The sequence below is a fragment of the Zeugodacus cucurbitae genome, chromosome 2 (genome assembly GCF_028554725.1).
Source record: "Zeugodacus cucurbitae isolate PBARC_wt_2022May chromosome 2, idZeuCucr1.2, whole genome shotgun sequence".
NCBI lineage: Eukaryota > Metazoa > Arthropoda > Insecta > Diptera > Tephritidae > Zeugodacus > Zeugodacus cucurbitae.
The window spans coordinates 41423722-41449995 of record NC_071667.1 but is presented as its reverse complement, the minus strand read 5'-3'; the positions used below and the strand labels follow the sequence as shown (position 1 = coordinate 41449995).

Genomic DNA, 26274 nt, shown 5'->3' with positions numbered 1-26274 from the left:
ATCCACAAAAAATCTTCGAGTTAGAGAAACTTCGAGTTATAGAATTTTTATTAAAACATACAAAATTTAAAAGAACTGTAAAATATAGATTAATACACAGTTTTATTTATTTACTTCGCATACAGTTTTATGTACATACATACATTAAAATATGTATTCTGTAATTTTGTTTGTTGCAGTTCTTGACGTCTGTATCCAATGCCTTTGTTACATGATTTACGCAATCCATAAGCGTAACATCATATTTTTTGTTTGTCTCTATAGTATGGAGTGTGCGCTTTTCTACACAGAGGCGGGTGCGTATCTTCGCTGCGACCAGATAATGGTCCGAGTCTATATTTGGTCCTCGGAGCGTACGCACGTCTAAAACACAGGAGACATGTCTTCCGTCTATCACAACGTGATCGATTTGGTTCCGCGTGTTTCGATCAGGAGACAGCCAAGTAGCTTGATGTATTTTCTTATGCTGGAATCCGGTACTACAGACGACCATATTTCGGGCCCCAGCGAAGTCGATCAGCCTCAGGCCGTTTGGGGATGTTTCGTCATGGAGGCTGAATTTTCCGACTGCTGTGCCAAAGACACCTTCCTTACCCACCCTGGCATTAAAATCGCCAAGCACGACTTTTACATCGTGGCGGGGGCAGCGCTCATAGATGCGTTCTAGGCGCTCATAGAAAGCATCTTTGGTCACATCGTCCTTCTCTTCCGTTGGGGCGTGGGCGCAAATCAGCGATATGTTGAAGAACCTCGCTTTGATGCGGATAGTGGTTAGACGTTCATCCACCGGATGGAATGCCAGGACTCGATGACGGAGTCTCTCTCCCACCACAAATCCCACACCGAATTTGCGCTCCTTTATATAGCCGCTGTAGTAGATGTCACAAGGACCCACCTTCTTCTGTCCTTGTCCCGTCCATCGCATTTCTTGGATTGCGTAGTCCTTTAAACGTTTGCAGTGGTCGTCATCAAAATTGGGGTCTCTCATCCGAGGCTGTTTCTTCCTTTTCATTGATTATTCGTTTTTATGAGGTAGGTGCCAAACCCTATGCACCACAGCGTAACACCAAATTAAAAAGTTAAAAATAATTCTTAATATCCATATGCTGACAAAAATAATTAACGAAACATATTTGTATTTTTGGTTAAAAAGCGTGGGTGCTTTGCATTATATTTTATGAGCAACTCACGATTTTTAACCTAAAATACAAATATGTTTCGTTAATTATTTTTATTCTCATATATTAAGAATTATATCTAATTTTTTCGTTTGATGTGGTTTAAAAGTTGTAGCAACAAAGTTGCTAGAGAGTATTATAGTTTTGTTCACATAACGGTTGTTTGTAACACCCAAAACTAAACGAGTTATATATAAGGTTAGATATATACCAAAGTGATCAGCGTGAAGGGTGGAGTTCAAATACGAATGTCTGTCTGTCCGTCCCTCCGTCCGTCTGTGCAAGCTGTTACTTGAGTAAAAATTAAGATATCTTAATGAAACTTGGCACACTTATTACTTGGTACCATAGGAAGGTTGCTTTCGAAAATGAGCAAAATAAATAAAGCTATGGAAATAAAATTTGGTATGAAGGGGCATATTTGGATGTAATTTTTTTGGGAAGGTGGGCCGTTCACAAATAGGTTTTTTGTACATATCTCAGAAACCAAACTTTCTGCAGTCGTTTTTTTTTCCACTTCTTAACACAGTCCAAACATAAAAGAAATCGGATAATAACCACGCCCACCTCCCATACAAAGGTTAGGTTGAAAATTACAAAAAGTGGGTTAACTCACTAACGAAAAACGTCAGGAACACTAAATTTCACATAAGAAATGGCAGAAGGAAGCTGCACTCAGATTATTTTACAAAATGGAAAATGGGTGTGGCGTCGCCCACTTATGGGTCAAAAACCATATCTCAGGAACTACACGACCGATTTCAATGAAACTTGGTTTGTAATGGTTTCCTTACATCCCAATGATATGTTGTGAAAATAGGCCAAAACGCTTCACAACCACGCCTACTTCCTATATAACAGAACTTTGAAGACGATCTGAATCGTTTACTTTACAATATATAAAGAAAGCACTAGTGAAGATATCGCTGCAGAACTTTGCACAAATACTATGTTTATAGTGTGGCAGCCCCATTCTAAAAATCGACGAAATCATACCACAGGTTTTTAAGGCCCTATATATCGAACACGAGGACCTCGGTGCTTCTAACCTAATATTATGGTTTCCAACTTTCAATGGGCTTTATACAATATATATGACGAATATGTGGGTCAAATTGTGTATTATATAATATAAATAAAGTTAAATAAATAAATTGCGAGAATATGAAATGTTCGGTTACACCCGAACTTAGCCCCTCCTTACTTGTTTTAAACTATATTTATTTTACTTATGTATTTTAAATTGCCCCACGCAAGAAACGGAAAAGTACGTACCTATGTATGGGAGAGTGTGTATATGTGTGTAAAGACTTCACTTTTGAAATGTTTGTTTATGTACATATAGAAATGTGAGCACTTTTGTGCGGAAAATTGCAACTATAGTTTTCGCGTTTGAAAACAGTCTAATGAGCCACCGTTATCTGAACCATATTATAATATTGAAAATTTAAGAAAGTACTGTACTCGTTTAATAAATAAAAATACGTTCGAGACTCGATCTCTCAAAAACTTCGCGGCATCCTGTTAGCCTCACATTTATAACTTGTTTGAGCCTCTCTCTCTCTAATACATAGTTATTGCTTTCTTAGCTAAATGCAAGCATACTGAAATAAACACGCATTCATAAATAGTCTTACATAGATTCAAATGTATGTACATTGGTACAGTAAGATCAACACCACACAAACTGGTTTAAAATTCAGTTTGAACTCTTTGTTACTTATGTACGTACTTGTATAATTACGTAAGTGTATATATATACTAACATATGTTCGTAACACTTTTTCATTTAATTTGTTAGTCGATTTTAATACAACTCAGTCCTTTTAGTTGTAAAATACTATGAAATAAGACAAGAAAGGAAGTCATAAGTTCGGGTGTAGCCCAACATTACATAATCTCTCTATTAAAGGAGTATATAGAATTTTAGACAGAGTCCAAGAGGATGACAACTGCTACTTGTGCGGACATATTAAATTTTCTATAAATTTAACTTTCCAAGTGAATAAAATTGTAAAATCATAAAAAAGTGCTAAATAAACTTGATAGTGACATTGTACAATTGAACTGAAGTGGAAATTTGCAATAGTTTTCAGTTAAACTCAATAAAAGAATTTTTCTAACGCGCAAAACAGATATCGAACACGTGTTGATTTCGCATTTTGAGGTTAAGCTGAATGGAAAGGAAAAATCGTAAAAAAGTGCTAAATAAACTTGATAGTGACATTGTATAATTGAATTGAAGTGAAAATTTGCAATAGTTTGCAGTTAAACTCAATAAAAATAATTATTCAAATACGCTAAAACAGACATCAAACACGTGTTAATTTCACATTTTGAGGTTAAGTATCAGTACAAATAAAAATCTGATTTACAAAAAGGTTAAAATACCTTCCGTTAAACATATCATTGAATTCAATTCACCAGTGCCTATAAAACACAATAATTAAGGTAACATTAAATTTTCTAAAATGAACAGAAAGGGCGGGGGGCAGGAATGTCCCTCAGCCTATAACACCACCATCAGAAGCAGAAGCAGTAGTCGGAGAAGACGAGACTCACCTCAGCAAAATGATCAAGAAGCACAATTAGCCATGAAAAATAACACAAATCAAAACAAACCTAATTACACATATAACTCTAACCATAAAGGGTTAGGGTGGTATACGTAGTTAAAATATCAAATAATGGTGAAAGACAACCTATCAATGCAATCAGCTTAAATAAATACATTATAAATAATAAAATTTCCGATATTATTGACATCAAGAAAATTGTATTCGGACGATGTAGGCTACTATTCAAAAACGGCAACGCAGCCAATAAATTTTGTGAATCAATACACGGAGAATATGAAGGTAAAATATTTGCACACTTTATCTCCAAAAGAGGCATCATATTCGACATCCCTACTGAATTAACAGAAGAAGAATTAATAAAGGACATAAATTCACCGGTTAATATCAAACAAATTATCAGAATAACGAGAAAAGTTAATGATCAATTCATCCCAACTCGCAGAATAAAAATCATATTTGAAGGTTTAGAAATACCAACTGAGATAACATATTCCTACACAAAAATACAAGTCAAACCATTCATTTCCTTTGGACAATGCTACAATTGCTTCAGATACAATCACTTTTCAAAGCACTGCAAACAGCAAAAAAAAAATATACCCACAATGTGGTCAATCTCATGATCTCAACGACAAATGTAATACAATCTCGTGTACCAACTGTGAAGGAAATCACAGCGCAACAGACAAAAACTGCCCAGCCAGAATCAAAGCTTATACTATCAAAAAGAATATGGCATTGGAAAACATCACTCAAATGGAAGCAAGGCTAAAATATTCAAATATCTTCGGGAACAGATTTTCAATTTTAAAAGACAACACAACATTAGATACAGAATTTCCACAACTCCCAACTGGTCAAAAAAGAAAACTGTATAACAATGCAACCGAAGCGGCAAAACACATACACCAACAATACTCCTACGCGAAAGTAACAAAAATGAATACAAATAGAAATCGAGAAGAAAGTAATGCCAATAAAACTATGGCGGATTGGAAAAAACTTACACAGGAAAATATACACACAAATAAACATGCACAATTAGCTTTTCCCACAGAGATACAACAACTCATACAAAAACAAGATGACTTAGCAACAAAAATCAACCATTCTATATCCAACATATTAACAACAAACCCCAGCAACAAAAACACCAAAGACTATCATGATATGCTCATAAAAATCCAAAATGAATTTAGACAAATGAATGTCTACACAGACTTGTGGAAAATAAACAACGAAACACTGAATGATAATATTACAATATAACATCCAAAGTTTAAAAAAACATAACAACAAAGAACTTTTAGAATTAACTTTAACAAATAAAAATTTTGTAGGTAAATTTCGAAGTGATGGCTACGGAGGAGTTGGCATTTATATTCGAAAGAGCATTAAATTTTCATTAATAAAAATCGCAACAAATGCGGAAATTATTGGTATAACAACTCTGAACCTAAAAACTAATATAAATATATTTACCATATACTGCCCACCAAATATGTCCAATGCAAATTTCAAGGAGGAATTATTCAAAATATTCTCTTTGGCTAAAAACTTAAAATTTAAATCAATAATAGGAGGAGACTTTAATTGTAAAGCAACACTTTGAGGAAGTGATAGCAACGACAACAAGGGCACCATACTCGAAAATATAGCATCAGACTGTGGATTTGATTGCTTAAATGAGGGTACTCCAACATACCGACAAAATGATCACACCTCCCATATAGACATCACTTTCTGCAACAAATATCCAATTAATATAGAAAGGAAAGTTCTAAACACAAAAATCTCCAAAAGTAACCATTACCCTATCCTAATCAAACTTAACCAAACCTTTGACAAAAAACAACAAAATACACACAAAATTCTACACAACAAAATTATCACGGATATTTCAAAATTAAAAATCGGGCATACATTACAAGAAGTAAACAGGTCTTTCAAATCACTAATTCAAAAAAACACAATTCATATTCATGACAACAACAAATATGTTCCTAAAAAATGGTGAAATACAGAACTGGATAAACTTTATGGACACCGCAACAATGCCAGAGCATTATATGAAAACCTAAGATCTACAGAAAATCTTAACAAACTAACCGAGGCACAAAATAAACTAACAACAGAAATAAATAAACAAAAGAAAGAAAACTTTAATCAAATCTTAGAAGAAATTTCAAATAGTAATAACAGCAAACAAATATTGAAATCAATCAACAATATCAAAAAATATGGATGTAACAAGAGAATAAACAACAGCTGGAAACAAGAGGAAAAATAGAAATTTTTAGAATTAATAACAGGCTCTAACCAAAACCAAAATTTTTCAACAAATACCTACCAAAACAATAATGATATAGAACTACCAGAATTGACCTTTGAAAACTTAAACAAATTTTTAAGTCAACGCAATCCAGATTCAGCAAAAGGGATGGATGGCATATCCTATAGAATGCTTTCTAATCTAACAGAAGAAGAGAAAAAAGGACTCCTTCAAATATTGAAAAATATTTGGATAAGTGGAGTACTACCAGAAGAATGGAGAGACATAAAAATAATTCCAATACTTAAACCAAACAAAAATCCAGAAGACATCACAAGTTACAGACCAATAGCATTACTATCAACAACACTCAAAATTATGGAAGGTTTCTTAAAACTAAATCTGGATAACTTTATTAAAAGACACGATCTTATACCACCTAGATCATATGCTTTCCAAAGGAAAAAATCCACAACATTCTGTATCAATGATGTAATAAACACAGTTCTACTAAACAAAGCCAAAGAAATGCACGTTGCCGGTTTGTGTATTGATATCGAAAAAGCATACGATAACCTGAATATTACAAAATTGACAAACATTCTTTACAACAAAGGTATTTCACCGGTAATAACAAACTGGATAAAAAATTTCCTCAGCAAAAGAATCTTACATTTAGGAAATACCTCAACTACGAGCAACAAAGGTTTATTACAAGGTATCGGACTAAGCCATCTTCTTTTTAATATCTATACTACAGAACTGCACAATATTAACGATACAAATACTACCATATTCCAATTCGCCGATGATTTCTTCATTCTCACTTACGATCACAACTTCAATTATGTTAAACAACACCTAACAGAAAAAATAACAGAATTTAACAATATTTGCAATAAACTAGATTTAAAAATCAACTTAAATAAAACAAATACAATACATTTTAACAATAATAAACAAACACTGAACATACAACTAAATAATACGGATATTACTCAAGTCGATTCAATAAAATACCTAGGAAGATACATAAACAAAAATAATTCAACAAATTTACATATAAACGAAATCATTGATAAAGTAAACAAACAATGTAAATTCCTAAACATACTAAGTGGTTGCAGATTCGGAATATCACCAACAAAAGCCTTATTATTTTACAAAGCATTTGCAAGATCAAAAATGGAATATGCTGCATCTTCTTTTGCGAACCTATCCAAGAAAGCACTAAGCAAACTAAAAATCTGTGACAACAAAATTCTCAGAAAATGCTTGGGACTTATCAAATCAACTCCAACACATATTATACACCACATGGCAGCGGAACTACCGGGAGAATACAGGTTCCAATTGGCAACTGCAAAGGAAATCTCAAAACTAATAGCGTATAATCTACCTTTAGCCGACTCATTAATCAACCAACCATTAACATACTCTACCAGCTATACAATGATTTTTACAGAATTTGAACCCATGTTCAGAGAAATTGAAAAACTACCATCGAGCACTACAAATTCGAAAATTAAAGTAGACATTGATTTCTTCAAAAACATTACAAAATCAAAAAAAGAAGCGAATGAGGAACAAATATACCAACTATTCAATAAAAAACTAAACGATTTAAAAGACAGAAATATAGAAACTATTTTCACAGATGGTTCGGTTAAAGAGGACTCAACAAAAGCTGCTTTTTATCACAATAAATCTAATACCATCCGCTCCTTCCACACAAATAAACGAATGGCTTCAATGACTGCTGAATTAATAGCCTTTATTAAAGCAATAGACTTTGCCATAACACATCAAATAAATCGACTAGCCATCCTAACAGATAGCAAGTCAGGCGTAATGGCATTAACCAACGAAGATTCAAACAATTATCTTACAATTGAAATCCGCAACAAAATTCAGAATAGCAATCTTGAAATAGTAGAATTTCCTTTCATTCCAAATCACAGTGGAATTCACCAAAACAACATAGTGGACAACGCAGCAAAAAATGCAGACCGCAATGGCGAATTTATACATTTAGGATGGACTATAGATGACGCCTGCAAAGAAATCGAAAGAATCCTCACGATAAAATGGCAAAGACACTACAGTATAATCAGCAACGATAAAGGAAAAAAATATTATCAAATGTTTCCAAAAATCTCTAAACATCCTTGGTTCAAATTTTTAAATAATAAAATAGAAGCTAATCTAATCAAGCAAATGAATAGAACTCTAACTGGACACGCATTCCGCAATGAAACTTTGGCCAAATTTAATATCATACAATCAAGCAATTGCGAAACATGTCAAGTTGATGAAACACCAGAACATATCATCTTCAAATGTACTAAATTTAACACAACAAGAAACTTATTTACAAAAATCCAAGAAGCCTCATCAATACAGGAATTTTACAAAAATAACCAGAAAACCTTTTATTATACGATAATAAACTTCCTTAAACAAATTAAAGCACAAATTTAAAAATTCATATCTCATCATCCAATATTCAACCATTATTACATAAATGAAAGAAGTCACAACATCCAAAAAACCCACAATCAACAGCAAAAATATCAAATAGACATTCAACTTCCACAAACACAATTCACATCAAGCAACAAACATAGACGCATATTTTAAATATGCAAAACCCATCATCTAATATTCAACCATATATATATATATATACAAATAAAAGAAGTCATAACATCCATAAAACCCACAATCAACAACCACATCAAGCAACAAACGCAGACCAAAGACAATAACACAACCATTCATCAAATTAACAACATTCAACATCCACAAACACATCTTACTTCAAGCAACAATCACAAATTCATAAATCCAAACCTCATCATTCAACATCCAACCATATATGCATACACAAATAGAAGAAATCATAACATATATAAAACCCACAAACGACAGTCCAAATGTCAAATATATAGTCAACATCCACAAACACATTTCACATCAAGTAACAAACGCAGAATAAAATCAATCACACGATTATTCATCAAATTAAACAATATATTTACAAAAGTGTTAAAATTACACAAAATCAGTCCTGGCGCTATGATCATTTGATTGGGCCAAATAATCCTCTCCAGCCGATTGAGTGCGAGAGTAACTTAAAACCCCAAAAAAAAAAAGGAGTATATACATACATACGTATATATGTACATACAGTGAGTGCCACTCAAAATGGCCCGCCTGTGAAAAGTTTATAAAGCGTGCTTCTGGAAGAATAGCAGAGAAACTAGGTCCAGTGGTAATGGTAGCCAATAGAATCAACTTGGTGTTCGCAGCGTTTGTATTCTTCTACAAAAATTACGTTTTACCACTCTTGTTTTTCTCACTAACACATGGTTTTTCCGGGCAATTCCTCCATGTAAACCACCCATATGAAGAACCATTCTGATGGTTGTTAAACTGCATTTGGTATTAAATTGTTCTGCTAACATATCTCGAAGATTTGGAGCACCCAGACTTGGATTTAATTTTACTTTTGGTAGAACCCAACGCTCTTCACATTCACTTAGCACTTTAATACCAGGATGTTTCAGTTTGTTTGCGATTCGATTTTCTTCAGTATATCGTTTTATTATATTTTTTATTGTGCCGCGTGGTCTTTTAACCATACCTGCTATTATTCTTTGACTTTTACCGCTTTTATAATGTTGTATTATTAAATTTAATCATTTAATATTTTTTTTATTGGTTACTAATTAAGCTTTGAGGAAAATAATAGAAATTCAAAATAAACAATAAAGGCCTGGTGTTATAACATGTTTTAAAAAACAGATGGGCCATTTTGAGTAGCATTCACTGTACATATGTATATCACAGTACCTTACAATTAGATATCACTCATTTATCGAATCTCTTTTGCTTAATAAACATGCCCAATATTGCATTATAATGCTGTTGAAAATATATCATTTCTCACTATTGCGTTAAAAAAAATAATACATCTATTTACTTACTTCCACGACCTTTAGAGAGAAACAAAGTCTCTAAAAGGCAGTTATCAATGGTTGTATTCAATATCAACATTAATGCTTGCGGTATCCAATGATTTCACTATTTTAAACCTCTGTGACTGATGTGGTAGTCTAGCAGCCACCAACAGACACAAAAGAGTATTTTGTAACGTTATTTTCCATACATCTACTCTCTCGTCCTCTGTACCTTCTTATTGTGTACTCATACATAAATTATAACATGAAATATTTTTGTTTGTTAAGTTATAGGCTTTAATGTGCCATTTAACATGTTTGTTAATTTTTTTTTACCACTGGATTTATTACTTTTTGTTATCAACTGTTAAATTGAAGTCTAAATAATAAAAAATTAAAAACATTTGTTCAAAAAAAATATTTTTGAGTTGTTTTTTGATGATCTAATACAGGTCTATGTTTTTTGCAGAAAAATCATGTCATACCGATAAATAACACATAACACCAATTTTCGCTTCTAATTAGAAAAATACCTTTATAAATAATAACTTAAACTTATAAATAAAAATGGTTTTATTAGTTTTACAAAATGGAACTTGGAAAATATAAGACATAAAAATGGTGTCTGGTAGTCTACCACGTCATTAGAATTGTTATAACTATATCACGTCAGTCACAGAGGGTTAAACTGTATAATATGTATGAATTAGTGTCGATCGATACCCAATTTTTGGCCGAAACCGATGCCGATTAATCGGCTAGTTGGAAAGTATCGGCCGATGCCGAAACCTGTAATTATGTATGTATATGGGAGCTAGGAGAAGTTATGACCATATTTTAATAATTTTTGGAACAGAGACACGCTATTAGAAAAAAAAATCCTCTGAATTACATTAAATTATCTAAAAGATCTCTTAGGTGCTGAGTTCATCATATTCGATATCCGAGGCATTTAAAAGTTGTAGTCCGATTTCGCAAATTTTTTCACAAGTGATATACACATAGCATATTTGTGTAAAGTTTTATTCCGCTATCTTCATTGGTTCCTTATGTACATATCATGGTTGTGAAATGGGTTCCTGAGATATGGTTTTTGTCCCAGAGTGGGCGACGCCACGCCCATTTTCATTTTGTAAAAAAAATCTGAGTGCAGCTTCCTTCTGCAATTTCTTCTGTAAAATTTAGTGTTTCTGACGTTTTTCGTTAGTGAGTTAACCCACTTTTAGTAATTTTCAACCTAACCTTTGCATGGGAGGTGGGCGTGGTTATTATCCGATTCCAACTTTTCATGGTGTGTGGTGGGATACGTAAGGGAACCGACTGCAGAAAGTTTGGTTTATATAGCTTCATTGGTTTGCGAGATATATGTACATGGAAGCAATTTACCAATTTTTTGTGCTCCAGCTGACAAATTGCAACAAATTTTATCAATATATATTATATTGTTCTAGATAAGAAAAAACGGTTTACTATTTTATTGTCAAACAAGGGTATGTCAAATAGTTAGTTCACTTTGTTGAATACATTTTGTACAATAATATATTTCATTTAAACAATTCAGCGTTCAAAGATACATATTTTGTGAAATTTTTATTTAAAAATTCCGAAAACTCAGCCGTTGGCACCTCATCTCCTATGACGTGTCCAATAAAAAGATTTTGCAGTGGACATCATAACTCATGATTGGTTGAATTATTTGTCAAAAGAATAAAATAAGAAATTGTTTACTGAAAAAAGAAACATGGAATGTCAAATATATTTTTATACATGACATTTGTAAAACATATGTTTTCCGTTGTGTTACCATATATCAAAATAAAATTTTATAAAAAATAAGCATTGTTGTTGCACCAATTTCTTTGGCGAATAAAAAAACTGAAATCTGAGCAAAAACTTATTTTTGTCACTTTGTTTCTAGCAGAGTCCATGCCTTACGTTTAGTTTAATAAATTATAATTTATATAGAGTTAAAAATATTATAAATATATCATTGGTTTTTACCATTTTGAATGGGCTACATAATTTTGGTTTACATTTGGTAACATTAACGCAAGCGGTGATAGATTTTTAAATGAGGTATTCGCATACTCTTTTGCACGAATTCAACTGGATAACTTACTTGTTGCTTTCACATGTTAAATTTTTTACAAGCGAGCAGAGCCCAAAGATAGTGAACAGAGAAGTGACCAATATACTACAGCTAATAATATTTTGAAGGTTGTCAATGTGGCTTTGTTAAGAAACTTCCCTGCCTGCCAAGCCTAACCACTTTCCCCATAGGTTTCAACACATTTACGCATTAGCAGCACAGAAAAATTGTAAGTTAGTTAAGTTGTAAAGTGGCCAGCGCAGTGCATAAAATGTGTAAAAATAAATGTGTTTAAAGATTCCTGTGCGGTTGTAAAATTATTCAAAAACAAATATGTGCGGCCTGAGATATTATAACTATTTTTATTTAAATATTTTTTTTCATATTTTTCAGCTTTAATTAACCTTTTTTTCAGATTTTATAATTATTATTAATTAATTAACCTTTTTTCAGTTTCAATTACCCTTTTTATTTAATTAATCTTTTTTCAGCTTTAATTAACATTTTTTTCAGATTTTATAATTATTATTATTTAATTGTTCTTTTTTCAGATTTTATTTAATTAATCTTTTTTCAGCTTTAATTAACCTTTTTTAAGATTTTATAATTATTATTATTTAATTAATCTTTTTTCAGATATTATAACTATTTTTAATAATAATATAATATATATAAATATAATACTTTTAATTAATTAATATATTTCTCAACCAATATTATTCTTTTTTTTCAGAAATTAATAATCTTTTTATTTTACCTTATCTTCTATTTTCAGATATCAATAACATATTTTACAAAATATATTTATATAATAAATATTTAATTACACTATTTTTTTTAAATAATTGTAAAAGTAAAATGTAAATATATTAACATATAAATAAATAAAGTTTAAAAAAATAATTTTGGAATTAAAATAATTTGTTCGAAATTTTAAGAAAATTTATAAATAGGGATATAAAATGCAACCCTGCATCAGCTGACGATTGAGGATATTAGAGCAGTTCATCAATATTTGTATGTATATAATTTACATGACGCTGAGTAATGAGCGTAACAGAGACGTAAGATCTCATGTATATGTGGTGGTTAAGGTGTTATTAAATGAAACACTATTTAACCACTTACTTATTTAAATAAACTTTATTCACACACGAGTAAATCCTATTTACAAATATAATATATTATTTGTTAATACATATAGTTACGAATATATTTAAAGTTGAGCGCAGTAGAACACGAGTGGTCTCGTCGGATGAGGAATAGAGTGAATAAGAGAACTGAATATGAGGTGATTAATATTGTAACGGGACTAAATATTTTAGTTTCTGAATACAGTGTTACCAGAAAGGAGTTAATTACAATATTAAGAATAGTTATTTAATTAATCTATTACAATTATGAGTGATGCTAGTCGCTACAGTACTCCCCTTTTTAAAAAAATTTAAAGTTATTAAAAAGAATTTTAAATTTTACGAATTATATTGGAATATAACTGATCTTATTTCTAAACATTACTTTAAGATTAGTATGATGAATTTTCTCTGCTGCTGTGGAGGATTCCAATTCGTTTATGTCGTTATCAGCTACGTACATATACTGGTTTAAGTCTATCCACTGAAATAGATGTCGGGTTGCCTCGATAATCTATGACGAAATATTTGTCGTGGTGTGCGATGACTTTGAACGGTCCTTCGTAGGGCGATGAGAATGAAATTTCAATATGATCATTTCTTACCAAAACATGAGAACAGGTGTTTAACTCTTTAAAATAAAAAATTGATCTCTTTCCATGTCTTGACATTTCTGCAGGTGCGAGATTCTTGAAATGATTGTTTAAATTCTGCAGTAGTTCGGCAGTAGTTATTTGTTTGTTTGTAGGAGCGATGAATTCTCCAGGCAAACGTATTGGTTCACCATATACGAGTTCGGCTGGTGTTGTGCCCATGTCTTCTTTCCATGCTGTTCGAAGATCAAGTAGTACAACTGGTAGAGCGTCCAACCAAGTTTCGCGATGACAGAGGAGTGCAGATTTGAGTTGACGATGAAAACGTTCGACTAATCTATTTGATTGCGGATGATATGGATATGGCCTTAGGTGTTTAATGCCAAGGATCTGTGACAGTGAGTTAAACAGTTTGGACTCAAATTGGCGTCCTTGATCTGATGTGATTCGTTTTGGTACACCGTACCGAGCGATCCAGTGGCTGAGTAGTGCTCGGGCTACTGTATCTGCTGTTCCGTTTTCCAAAGTTATTGCTTCCGGAAAGCGTGTGAAACGATCGATAATCGTTAGGCATTGATTAAATCCTTTAGAATTTGGTAGAGAAACCAAGTCTATGTATGTGCTCAAATCGTTGTGAGGGTGCTTGAAAAGTGGCGATAGGCGTTGAAACGTGTCGTTGAACTTTGTTACGTTGACAGTCGATGCAAGCTTTTGCCCATGTGCGACAGTCTTTGTTTATAGACGGCCATACAAATCGTTTGTTCAAAAGCTTTTGCGATGCTTTGATTCCGGGATGTGCCAGAGAATGTAGAGTCAAATATGCGTTTTCTAAGCGATACTGGTACGTATGGTCGTATAGATCCAGTAGAAATATTACAGTAAAAGGCTGGTTCATTGGCATCTGTCTGTATTTTCTGCAGTAAAAGTGATGTTGACGGATCGCTGAGTAGTTGTTGCAATTCTGTGTCGTGTTGTTGCTAGATTTTACGTGGTGACTGATTCAGTAATCGCGTTGACGCCGGAAAGCGTATCTGCAACGATGTTCTGGTGTCCTGAAATGTGTCTGATATCCGAAGTAAATTGACCGATGAAATCCAAACGGCGGAACTGCCAAGGCGAGGCTCGTTCTGTGCGTTGTTGGAAAGAATGCTGTAGTGGCTTATGGTCGTAAAGACGGTTACGTGACGACCTTCGAAAATGTGTCGAAAATATGTTACGGCTTCGAATATTGCATGTAGTTCGCGATCATATGTAGATAGTTTCTGTATTGATGGTTGTAGCTTTTTACTGAAGAATGCCAATGGTTGCCAAGTGTTATTGACATATTGCTGTAGAACAGCGCCTATGCCGTGTTCGGATGCATCTGTCAAAATGGCTCATTGTGTGCTTGAATCTGGATGCACCAGTAATGTTGTTTCAGCTAGAGCTTGCTTAGCTTTGTTGAAAACTTTTGAAGTTCTGTGGTGCATTCTATCCTTTGCGAGATTTTTACGTTTGGTCCTCCCAGCAGTGAGTTTAGTGGTGCGAGAATTTCGGCCGCTTGTTTGATAAATTTCCTGTAAAAATTTATTGTACCAAGAAATCTTCGTAAACTTTTGATAGTAGTAGGAAATTCAATACTTAGGATAGCGTTAACCTTATCTTTTAATGGCGTGATACCATTTTTGTTGACTGTGTGGCCCAAAAATTGTACCTCGGTTAGACCAAAATTCGATTTCGTGGAATTTATGACTAATCCAAAATCTTGAAGGCGGTTAAATAAAATTTCAAGATGTTGCAAATGTTCGTGCTCGTTGACTGAAGCTACCAGGATGCATCGATATATACGAATATAAATGGAAGATCTCGTGTAACTTCATCGATGAACCTTTGGAACGGTTGGGCTGCGTTTCTTAGACCAAAGGTTATATAAGGTAACTCAAATAGTCCAAAAGGCGTTATAATGGCCGTTTTAGAAATGTCTTCTGGTGCGACCGGGATTTGGTTGAATGCGCGAACCAAATCTATAGTTGAAAAAATGTTTTTTCCATGTAGTGTAGCGGTAAAGTCTTCGAGACAGCGTACGGGGTATTTATCTGGAATTGTGCGATTTAGACTGCGGTAGTCCCCACATGGTAGCTATCCTCCAGTGCTGTTTGCTGTAAGATGTAATGTAATGGTCGAGCGATTCCCAGTTTGATCATGTTATTAATCTCTTCTCTATCTTGGCGTGCAGCTTGAAGTTTAACCGGTGGTAAACGACGTGCTTTGTTCCTCACTGTTGGTCCGTTAGATGTGCGTATGTGGTGGAAAGTGTTGTGTTTCTTCCCTCTTGTTACACCATCTGGATTTGTTATATCAGGAAAATTACGTAGTAATTTGTGATATATCCTGTTATGGTGGATTGCTCGAATGGAAATCGTGGGGAGCAATGAGTGCAGGTGATGTTAAACCAGTGCGTCCGTCGAGTACCCGTTAGAGCTCAGCCGACGTTGTTGGGAATGGCTACGTGACCTCTGATTGTTGTGCTGTCGTGTGTTTGATCTAGATTCCCGTTTGTTAATAACGGCTGATAGGGCTGCTAACTGTTTGGTTAAGTCCGATATGTTGGACTATGTCTACGTCGTTATTGTTGTTGGTGCTTTTGGAAACCAATGTAGTGATTTTGGAAACTGGAAACACTAGCGCCTAGATTTTCCAACGTTGTGTGTGTTTGTAATGCTAATATGGCGCGAGTGTCCTTTGGTAAAGCGGATAACCATTTGGCCTTAAGTACATCTTCGTCGACTCCCGGAACCAGCGCTTTGAGATGGCCCAGGAATTGTGATGGCGTGCGATTGCCAATCTCCTCACCATCAAGAAGTTGTTGTAACTTCGCTTCCTTCGATTTAGAAAAACGGCTAATGAGAGCCATTTTGAGTACCGTGAAATGTGTTGATATTGGTGGATCAACTATGATGTCTTCCACTTCTGCAGCATGTCGCGTATCGAGGATTGAAACCGCGTGGTAAAATTTGTCAGAGTTTCTTACCACTCCCAGGATTCTAAATTGTGCTTCGATTTGGGCGATCCACAGCAATGGCTTGTCAGGATGAAACTGAATGGGTCGAATGATGTTAGACGTTGTTTGGGATGGTTTTCTGTCTTCGGAATAGTCTTCCGATGGTGACTGCTTTACGTTGGTCATCTTGGTACCTAGTTTGTACTGGTGTTATTTGACGGTTTTAGTGTTCTGTAGCTCAAGCCGCGTGGCGTGGTTGGGTTGAGTATGCAAGTTCAACTTCTTAATTCGGATTTACTTTGACGGTGTCACCGATGTAGGGTATGGTACGTATAGAGTAGTCACCAATGTAGATTATAACCAATGTAAATGTTATGGTACAAATATTGGAGTCTCGAGTTCTTCAAAGTGGCGGTTAGTCCACAAATCACGTCGATTATGGATTCTGCATCGGTTGTCAGTTTCGATGAGAGCGTCGCCAATGTGCGATGATATTGTGCAATCATGCTTTTAAACGTCTTGCGTCGATTATACTTTTTTCGTCGGGGTCACCAATGTGGTGGTTAAGTTGTTATTAAATGAAACACTATTTAACCACTTACTTATTTAAATAAACTTTATTCACACAAATTCTTTATTCCTTTTTACAAATGTAATATATTATTTGTAAATACATATAGTTACGAATATATTTAAAGTTGAGCGCAGTAGAACACGAGTGGTCTCGTCGGATGATCAAAAGGAATAGAGCGAATAAGAGAAATGAATATGAGGTGATTAATATTGTAACGGGACTAAATATTTTAGTTGCTGAATACAGTGTTACCAGAAAGGAGTTAATTACAATATTAAGAATAGTTATTTAATTAATCTATTACAATTAGGAGTGATGCTAGTCGCTACATATACGTACGTGTGAGGGGAATAGTGGTTCAAAAATGCACAAGCAGTTATGCTGGCCTATGGCAAACTCACCACTTTTTTTTGTGGGTTTGGAAAGCTTCGGTTTAACCAGATTTTTCACCACCTTTCGCTGGCAGGGTTTTTGTCATGGTATTGAAATATTTTCATCATTGTAATTGTAAAAGGTGTGTCGATAGCATTGTAGAAACCTTATACAATGGCCGACCATTCCGATTACAATGGCGCCGCGATCTGAGAGCACCGTTGGAAAGAGGACTTCCTCCCAACAAATATATATGGTTATAGGTACCGCAGACGCCTAGTTTTCGAGATATTCGGCTTTAAAGATCAAAAAATCAAAAATATCACCAAGCAATTTCACACACTTTAACACATTTTACGCTCTTCTTCACTTCAAATATTTGAAATTACATTACTAACATTCAATAAAATTCAAATTTTACATTTATTTAAAGTTTTTTAAGCAAAAATTACTTATTTTAAAAATCACTTTTCACTCTAACATTTATATGTTTACAATTATACGGAAAACGAGCGCTGCCACATTGTATATACCATATATAAATTCCCCCATAAATGCCTCTTTTTTGCCAAAATTATTTAACAAAATAAATTTTTAAAAATCATAAACTTCGGAAACCCCTGGTTTTGGCTCGACCAGGGTAATTTTTTTTAAGTGCGGCCGAAGCCCGCAAATGCTAAGTTCTTCGCGAAAAAAATTCAGACAATGATGCAGAAGAAAGTTCTACGACAAAAAACTATGATATGCAAATAAATAAAACGCAGTCACTGAAAAATCCATTATCTATGGTTAAAATAAATAAATTTAGAATTTGAATTAAATTGAATGTGAATAGTGTAATTTTCAATATGTAAAGTGAAAAATGTGAGAAAATTGTGTTAGAGTGTGTGAAATACCATGTGTTACTTATAGAAAAAATTGAACTTTTAAAGACGAATATTTCAAAAACTATAACTCCGATCAACAATTTATAAATTCCTGCTCTGGAGAGCATCCTCTTTCACCCAATACCCCATTTATACCGTTCGGAGTTGTCGCACCTCGACCCTCAAAGTAATTGGAATCGTGCCCAATGGTCGATAGCCCAAAACAAATTGGAAAAAGTGTTTTAATTCATAATGCGCAGCGCAGTTACAAGCTACAACAATATCATTGAAAAATCGAGGTTCTGACCTCAATCTGACGGCTATATACTGTCCACCTCGTTTTAAAATTACAGACTGCGAATTTAAAGATTTTTTTGGAACGCTAGGTCCAAGATTTCTAGCAGGTGGTGATTACAATGCAAAACACATGTACTGGGGCTCAAGTCTTATTAATCCGAAAGGACGACAGCTGTACTACACTATTATAAATAAGCACAATAACCTTGATATAATATCTCCTGGTAAGCCGACATACTGGCCCAGTGATAGAAACAAAATACCAGACTTAATAGATTTTGCTGTAGTCAAAAATATAGATAGATCGCTAATAAAAGTAGATACATGTATTGACTTATATTCTGATCATTCTCCTGTACTTATAAAGTTATGCGAACAGCCCATGATATTTGAGCCAAAAGTATCTCTAACATCTTTTAAAACTAACTGGTTGAAATATAGAAAATATATCAGTAGCCACATTAATATCGATTTAAAAATAAGTACAGGAAGAGATATTGATGAAAGCTTAATGGAATTCAATGATGTAATAACTAATGCAGCTGTCTTGGCAACACCGAAAAGAAACGTTAAGGTTTTTAGAAACATCTCTAATATTGAAATAGAAAAGCTTGTAAATGAGAAAAGGCAAGTCAGACGTGAATGGCAGTTAAGTCGTTCCCCTTCAACTCTGCGTCAACTGAAATCGGCTGTACGTAAGTTAAAAAAAAGCACTTAAACGCGATGAAGAATACAATACTGAAAATTATATAAAGCACCTGTGTCCAAATTCAAGCAAGAAAAACTCTCTTTGGAAATTCCAAAAGTCTTTTAAGCCACCAGTAGATTCCAACATGCCTATAAGACATTTGAATGGTAATTGGGCGCGTAGTAATGAGGAAAAGGCAAATTGCTTTGGAAATCACCTAGAAAAGGTATTTCAACCCAATGGTCCAAAAACAATTTTAAGTTGCCAACTTTGCCCAATATCGCAAACGAGTCAAGCGTGTCTATTAGGACGTCTACTAGGACGTCTACTTATGAAATTACCAAGATCCTAAAAGAGCTAAATCCGAAAAAATCTTCAGGACACGATAATATTACTCCAAAAATGTTAATTGAGTTGCCAAATATTGCTATATCAGTTCTCTCTTTGCTCTTTAATGCAATTCTTGGTTTCGGGTACTATCCAATTTCGTGGAAAAAGTCGCAGATCATCATGATAGATAAACCTGGAAAAGACTTAACACAACCGTCTTCCTACAGACCAATAATTACTATCAAAAATGTCTCCTTTTCTCCACGAAAATAATATAATACCAACCCACCAATTCGGGTTTCGTGCTAAACATGGCACAGTAGAGCAAGTGAATAGAATTACAAACGAAATCAGGAAGGCATTCGAGCACAGAGAGTACTGTTCAGCTATTTTTCTCGATGTAGCTCAGGCGTTCGATAAGGTCTGGCATGAAGGCCTTTTATGGAAAATCAAAAACGTTTTACCTTACGAATTGCATAAAACATTGGAGTCATATTTAAGAAATAGGAAATTTACAGTTAAAGTAGCAGATTTCATATCAGAAGAACGAGCAATAAGGGCCGGTGTACCTCAGGGCAGTGTATTAGGCCCTACTCTGTACATAATATATACAGCAGACACTCCAATAGCTAATAACGTACTGACATCAACTTTTGCGGATGACACAGCCCTAATAAGCCGTAACAAATGCCCCATAAGAGCACCAAGAGTATTAGAGGAGCACTTAACTTGATCGGAAACATGCCGGACAGTTAAAATAAACAATGTGCTAGTACCCCAAGCGAATGAAGTAACTTATCTTGGGATTCACCTGGATCGAAGGCTCGCGTGGCGGAAACATATAGCGAGTAAAATAACATGCATGAAGTTAAGAACAGCAAATTTAAATTGGCTTTTAAACAAAAATTCTAAACTTAGCCTAGACAACAAAGTCCTGTTATACAATGCAATCATAAAACCGATTTGGATGTATGGTATTCAACTGTGGGGTACGACCTGTGCAACCAACATTGATATAATTCAGAGATTCCAATCTGAAATGCTTAGAACAATAACGGGTTCACCATGGTACATGCGTAATGAAAATATCCATAAGAATCTTGATATTCCTATGGTAAAGAAGGAAATAGAGGACAGCAGAAAGAAATATATTTCTAAACTTCGTGAACATCCAAACCCATTGGCAAACGCCTTGGTACATTCCTGGAATCAAACACGTTTAAAAAGGAGAGATCTACCAGCCTATTAGAGAGCACCATTCTACCAAAACAGCTCAACCACATTCCTGAGCTTTTTTAGTTGTAAATAGATTAAAGATTTTATTACTTATTGTTAGGCTTTAAACAAAGCAGATTCAATAAATAAAGAAATATGTATAAAAAAAAATCATAATGTCAGAATCAGCTATTTTGTTTTGTTTTTATGATTAAAATATAGGTTTCCCACTTTCCATCCAAAATGTGTTTTTTGCGAGATAAGATTAGAATTGCATACGATAGTATAATACAAACTGTGAACAGTGGATCTGGAGGGATTTACTTCCTTGATACTCCCGGGGGTACTGGAAAATCGTTCCTAATTTCATTGCAAGATGCTGTCGCAAAATATTAAGGAATATCTACAACTTTGTTAGTAGGCAGACAAACAGCACATTGTTTGCAATAGATCCAAAATTAGCGCCAATGCGAAGATTCTCTAGATATGCAAGTTAATAATTTGGACGAATACACAATTGCGTACAACAGGTCGCTGGAGGTACTGGACTTTAAAATATTTACACGACAACCAAACAATTTTTGATGGAACCATTAATTTTTTTGTCAGGTGACTTTCGCCAGACTTTAACATACGAGTGTTTTTGCAACAAGATCAATCGTTTACAATTTCCCTTGCATCTGGCTTTTGCAATGAGCATGAATTAATCTCAAGGCCATTCGTTGCAAGTTTGAGGAATTAATTTGGAGTTTCTCTATTTTATAATAAAGTTTTAAATTAACTAACTGTATAATAAACTACTTTGTACAGCAGTGGGCATCTTTTGACCAATATGATTATTACAATGATAACTCCGATATATTTAATGCAGACAAGAATATTGTAATAATTTTCAATTGTTAACAAATGTCTTTGTACAATGTTCATAATATTAAATGTTACGTATCATCAACTAACAACTTTGTAATTTACTTTGATGTTACTTACATCAATAAAAGATCAATAAGTTAGGAAAGGCTAAGTTCGGGTGCAACCGAACATTTTATACTCTCGCAATTTATTGATATATTCTTATTAAGATAACACACAATTTGACCCAATTTGAAAATCCTATAATTAGGTATATGAGAGCTAGGGGAAGTAATGACCCGATTTTAACCATTACTGGTACCTCTGAATTAAATTAAGATACCTGAGAGATTTACCGAAATTTTCGGTGAAAAATTACCATGGGGCACAGAATTCTTCATATTCGATATTCGGGGCTTTGAAAAGTTATAGTCCGATTTCTAAATTTTTTTTCACAAGTGATGCCATACAGTGTTTGTGTATAGGTTTATTTCACTATCTTCATTGGTTCCTTATGTACATATATATTATAAAGTGAAGGAATAAGATGGAGTTCAAAATTGAGTTACATGGGAAGTTGTCGTGGTTGTGTACCGATTTCATCCATTTTCCACAGTTGTCATCAGGGTGTCAAGAAAATATGATATACCGAATTTCATATGAATCGGTCGAGTAGTTCCTGAGATATGGTTTTTGACCCATAAGTGGGCGATGCCACGCCCATTTTCCATTTTGCAAAAAAATCTGAGTGTAGCTTCCTTCTGCAATTTCTTCTGTAAAATTTAGTGTTTCTGACGTTTTTCGTTAGTGAGTTAAACCACTTTTAGTAATTTTCAACCTAACCTTTGTATGGGAGGTGAGCGTGGTTATTATCCGATTTCTTTAATTTTTGGACTGTATGAGGAAATGACTGCAGAAAGTTTGGCTTCATTGGTTTGCGAGATATATACAAATAACCGATTTGGGGGCGGGGCCACACCCACGCACACGCACGGACGGACGGACAGACAATCGGATTTTGATTCGTCTCGTCACCCCGATCATTTTGATATACAGTAAAAGCTCTTTATTCGCGGGGTATATATTCTATAAATATGCCGCGAATACAGAAACCGTGAATACGGGATCGAAATTTATTTGGGATTATAGGGGATATGTTTCTAGGTGACAAAAAAAAACAAATAGGTATATAAAAAAATGATTTAATTGAAGTTTTTGAACATTTTAACTAATTATCTTAAGGCTTAGGCAATGGTTTGAAGAATTTTGTAATTTTTTCTTGCTTAGCAGTTTTCAAAAGCTCCTTCAATTCAGACTGATACACAGCAGTCGCATTAGCAATTTGTCTCTTAAAAATTAGACTTCGTTCCATAGACGGATCAATGTTCATAAAGAAATCGCAGAGCTAATTTGCCATTCTTAAACCTTCACTAAGATTTTTCAAATGGAATGTCACGTTTCCAGTGTTTGTTGAAGCCTCTTCTTCAATAGGTTGTGTTCAGTTCCATGTGAGCCCCTTCTATATGGAAATATTACCAAAAGTTCAAAAATATTGCGAAAATAGTGGAATATTTAACATTTTCCTGTAATAAGATCTATTTTACTTTTTTATTAGTCCATTTGACAAGAATATTGGGTTGGATACTTATTGGAATACTTTTATTATTATGTATGTGCTTATTAGATCCGCGAATAAAACAATTTTTAGTCGCGAATATAGAAATTGGGTCTCATTTTTTTAATCCGCGAATAGTGAAAACGCGAATAAACGAAGCGCGAATATGGAGCTTTTACTGTATATATAACCTTATATCTAACTCGTTTAGTTTTATGACTTACAAACAACCGTTATGTGAACAAAACTATAATACTCTCTTAGTAACTTTTGTTCCGAGAGTATAAAAATATAAAGTTTAATACTTTATTTGATGCGCATAATACAAATCTACAACAATTTATATCAATAATTTTCAACTTTACCGGCTATGTTCACTGTTTAGCGCAAACAAATACTCCTCTGCATTACTATCAAATACTCCGAAAAGTAATAGAGATGTAATGCAGAGGAGATAAACCGCCACAAACTTCACTAACAACTTTTGCAACAAAACAATACCCGATGAGTTACAAAAACACTTCAACAAATTCGTATTCGTACATAAAATCCCGCGCAAATCGCAAGTGAAATCAGCAAGTGGAAACAAAATATTTAACAAAAAGGAAAAATTAAACATCAACTCAACCCTAAACGTGAAAACGGAGACAACAGAAATTCGACATTAATTTGCGAATATCAAAAGGAGAATATCCCCAACAACCACACATTAATCAACATTAAACAACACAAGGAATTATTCATATACAACACAGGTTATTATAATTAATTTATACTAACATTGGATACTAATTAAATATACATAAAACAATTAACAAATATTGTAAAATCACACCCTCACATATATTTGATGTATACATAAATCGAAATCAAATTGAATATACTGAAATTTTGTAAATTTAAAAATCGAAAAGACAGTAACTTTTCTTTAACGCAACATCGGCCCCAACGTCGATTCAACTCGACATTTTGATCCATCGAGCCGCGATAAGTTAAAGGAAAGTACTTCGTGGGAATTCATACAACAACAGCAACATCGTTGGAATTATATACCCCAAACACCGTGCAGCCAACAAAGTTGAACACCGACCAACACCGATAAGTAGGACACATATAAATAAATTAAATATCGAATCCGAAGAATCTGTAAGTGCCACCCGTTGTTATCATTTATATTAAAAGTGCAAAGTAAAATCGTCAAAAGTTCAATTTTCAAATTGTGTACTTAAGCGACCTTAAGTTCAATTTATTTGTCAGCAGTGAGTTTGACAAATTTTGCTTGCGCTATTAAATTATATATTTACCCAAAAGAAGAAGTGCAATAAAGAACGGATAATTATTTGCCGTCGGCTATTGCACTCTTCTTGTTAAAAAATATTGATATAAATACATACACACACACACGTACTTATATACTTACATACGAACTAGCGATCTAGTTCGTATAAAAATATTGTTGGTAGCGGACACTAAAGCGGGCAGCACATAGCACATAACAAAGAAAAGACCCAACAGGAAATTCGAACGGTGACCCAATAGGAAAAGTTGCGACAAATCCTCAAATTTTTGTGTGGCAAATTTATTCATATATTTCGCGTATATATTATACAAATATTTGTTCTATTACAATTATAGACAATTATATTAACCCTTAAAAAAAAAAAAAAAAAAAAAAAAAAAAAAAAAAAAAATTTTTTTTTAATCCGAAATATTCAAAGTTTTTACTCTTCACCCAATTTATTGAAAATTCCTTCTACCTCAAACCACACCCACCCAAACTATTAAAATGGAGGACTTTAAATTTACCACAACCGATTTAATCGAATTCGTGGAAGATCATTTCCAGACCCAAAATGAAGAGGAGACAGTTTATACTCTAGAAATCAAAAGAGTTAAACTAAATTCTCTTTACGATAAAGCAGAACATGCCTATGATGCTATTCGCAGAATTTCTCGCGAAACCAAAGAAACCATCGATTATAACAAAGTTAAAGATAGATATAAAAAATGCTATCAAATGTACCTCTCTTGTTTAGCTTCAATTAATGAAGATGTAGACACACGTAAAACACAAGTGTCAAACCAACCAATAAAGGAAAGACCCTCAGAAGCCTCAGCAATAGATTTCGGCCCCACAGTTCATATACCACCATGCGACACTGACATTTTTTACGGAGATTATACAACTTGGCCCACCTTTCGGGACATGTTTACAGCGTTGTATATCCGTAACTCGAGAATTAGTAATATCGAAAAACTATTCCACCTAACTCAGAAGACCCGAGGCGAAGCAAGAGAGGCAATTAAAAACACACCCCTTACAAATGATGGTTTCATACTGGCCTGGAAAAATCTTGTGGACCAGTATGAAAATAAAAGAATGCAGGTCAATGCCCAATTGAAGACTCTGTTTAGTTTACCCGATGTGACTCAAGAAACAGGCTGCGCTATAAAAAGTCTGCAACGAGCGGTTAATAATGTTTTAACCAATTTAGCAAATCTTGAGATTGACACACAAAGTTGGGACCCGATACTTATATATCTTTGTTGCTCGAAACTACCCAAACAAACTTTAGAAGCTTTCGAATACACCCTATCAGATAATTCTACAATACCCACATGGTCAAATTTCGACTCGTTTTTGACACATAAATACAAAACCCTCGAATCTGTTGGAAATTT

The 26274-nt window shown here is 34.0% G+C and overlaps 2 protein-coding genes across 2 annotated transcripts; one reads left to right on the top strand and one right to left on the bottom strand.

Moving 5' to 3' along the window:
* Nucleotides 1-95: 95 nt before the first annotated feature.
* On the bottom strand, nt 96-11676 carry LOC128924120 (craniofacial development protein 2-like). The gene is made up of 2 exons (XM_054235917.1): nt 8550-11676; nt 96-1046 (listed from the first exon to the last, which is right to left on the bottom strand). Exon 2 carries the CDS (start codon nt 1010-1012, stop codon nt 128-130), a length of 885 nt encoding a protein of 294 aa, XP_054091892.1. The 5' UTR covers nt 1013-1046; nt 8550-11676; the 3' UTR covers nt 96-127.
* Nucleotides 1388-8558, top strand: LOC128924119 (uncharacterized). The gene is made up of 2 exons (XM_054235916.1): nt 1388-6747; nt 7157-8558. Exon 2 carries the CDS (start codon nt 7215-7217, stop codon nt 8508-8510), a length of 1296 nt encoding a protein of 431 aa, XP_054091891.1. The 5' UTR covers nt 1388-6747; nt 7157-7214; the 3' UTR covers nt 8511-8558.
* Nucleotides 11677-26274: the final 14598 nt, after the last annotated feature.

Excerpts from the sequence above, each read along its gene's own strand:
- LOC128924120 (XM_054235917.1), bottom strand. The coding sequence starts at position 1,012 with ATGAAAAGGAAGAAACAGCCTCGGATGAGAGACCCCAATTTTGATGAC.
- LOC128924119 (XM_054235916.1), top strand. The coding sequence starts at position 7,215 with ATGGAATATGCTGCATCTTCTTTTGCGAACCTATCCAAGAAAGCACTA.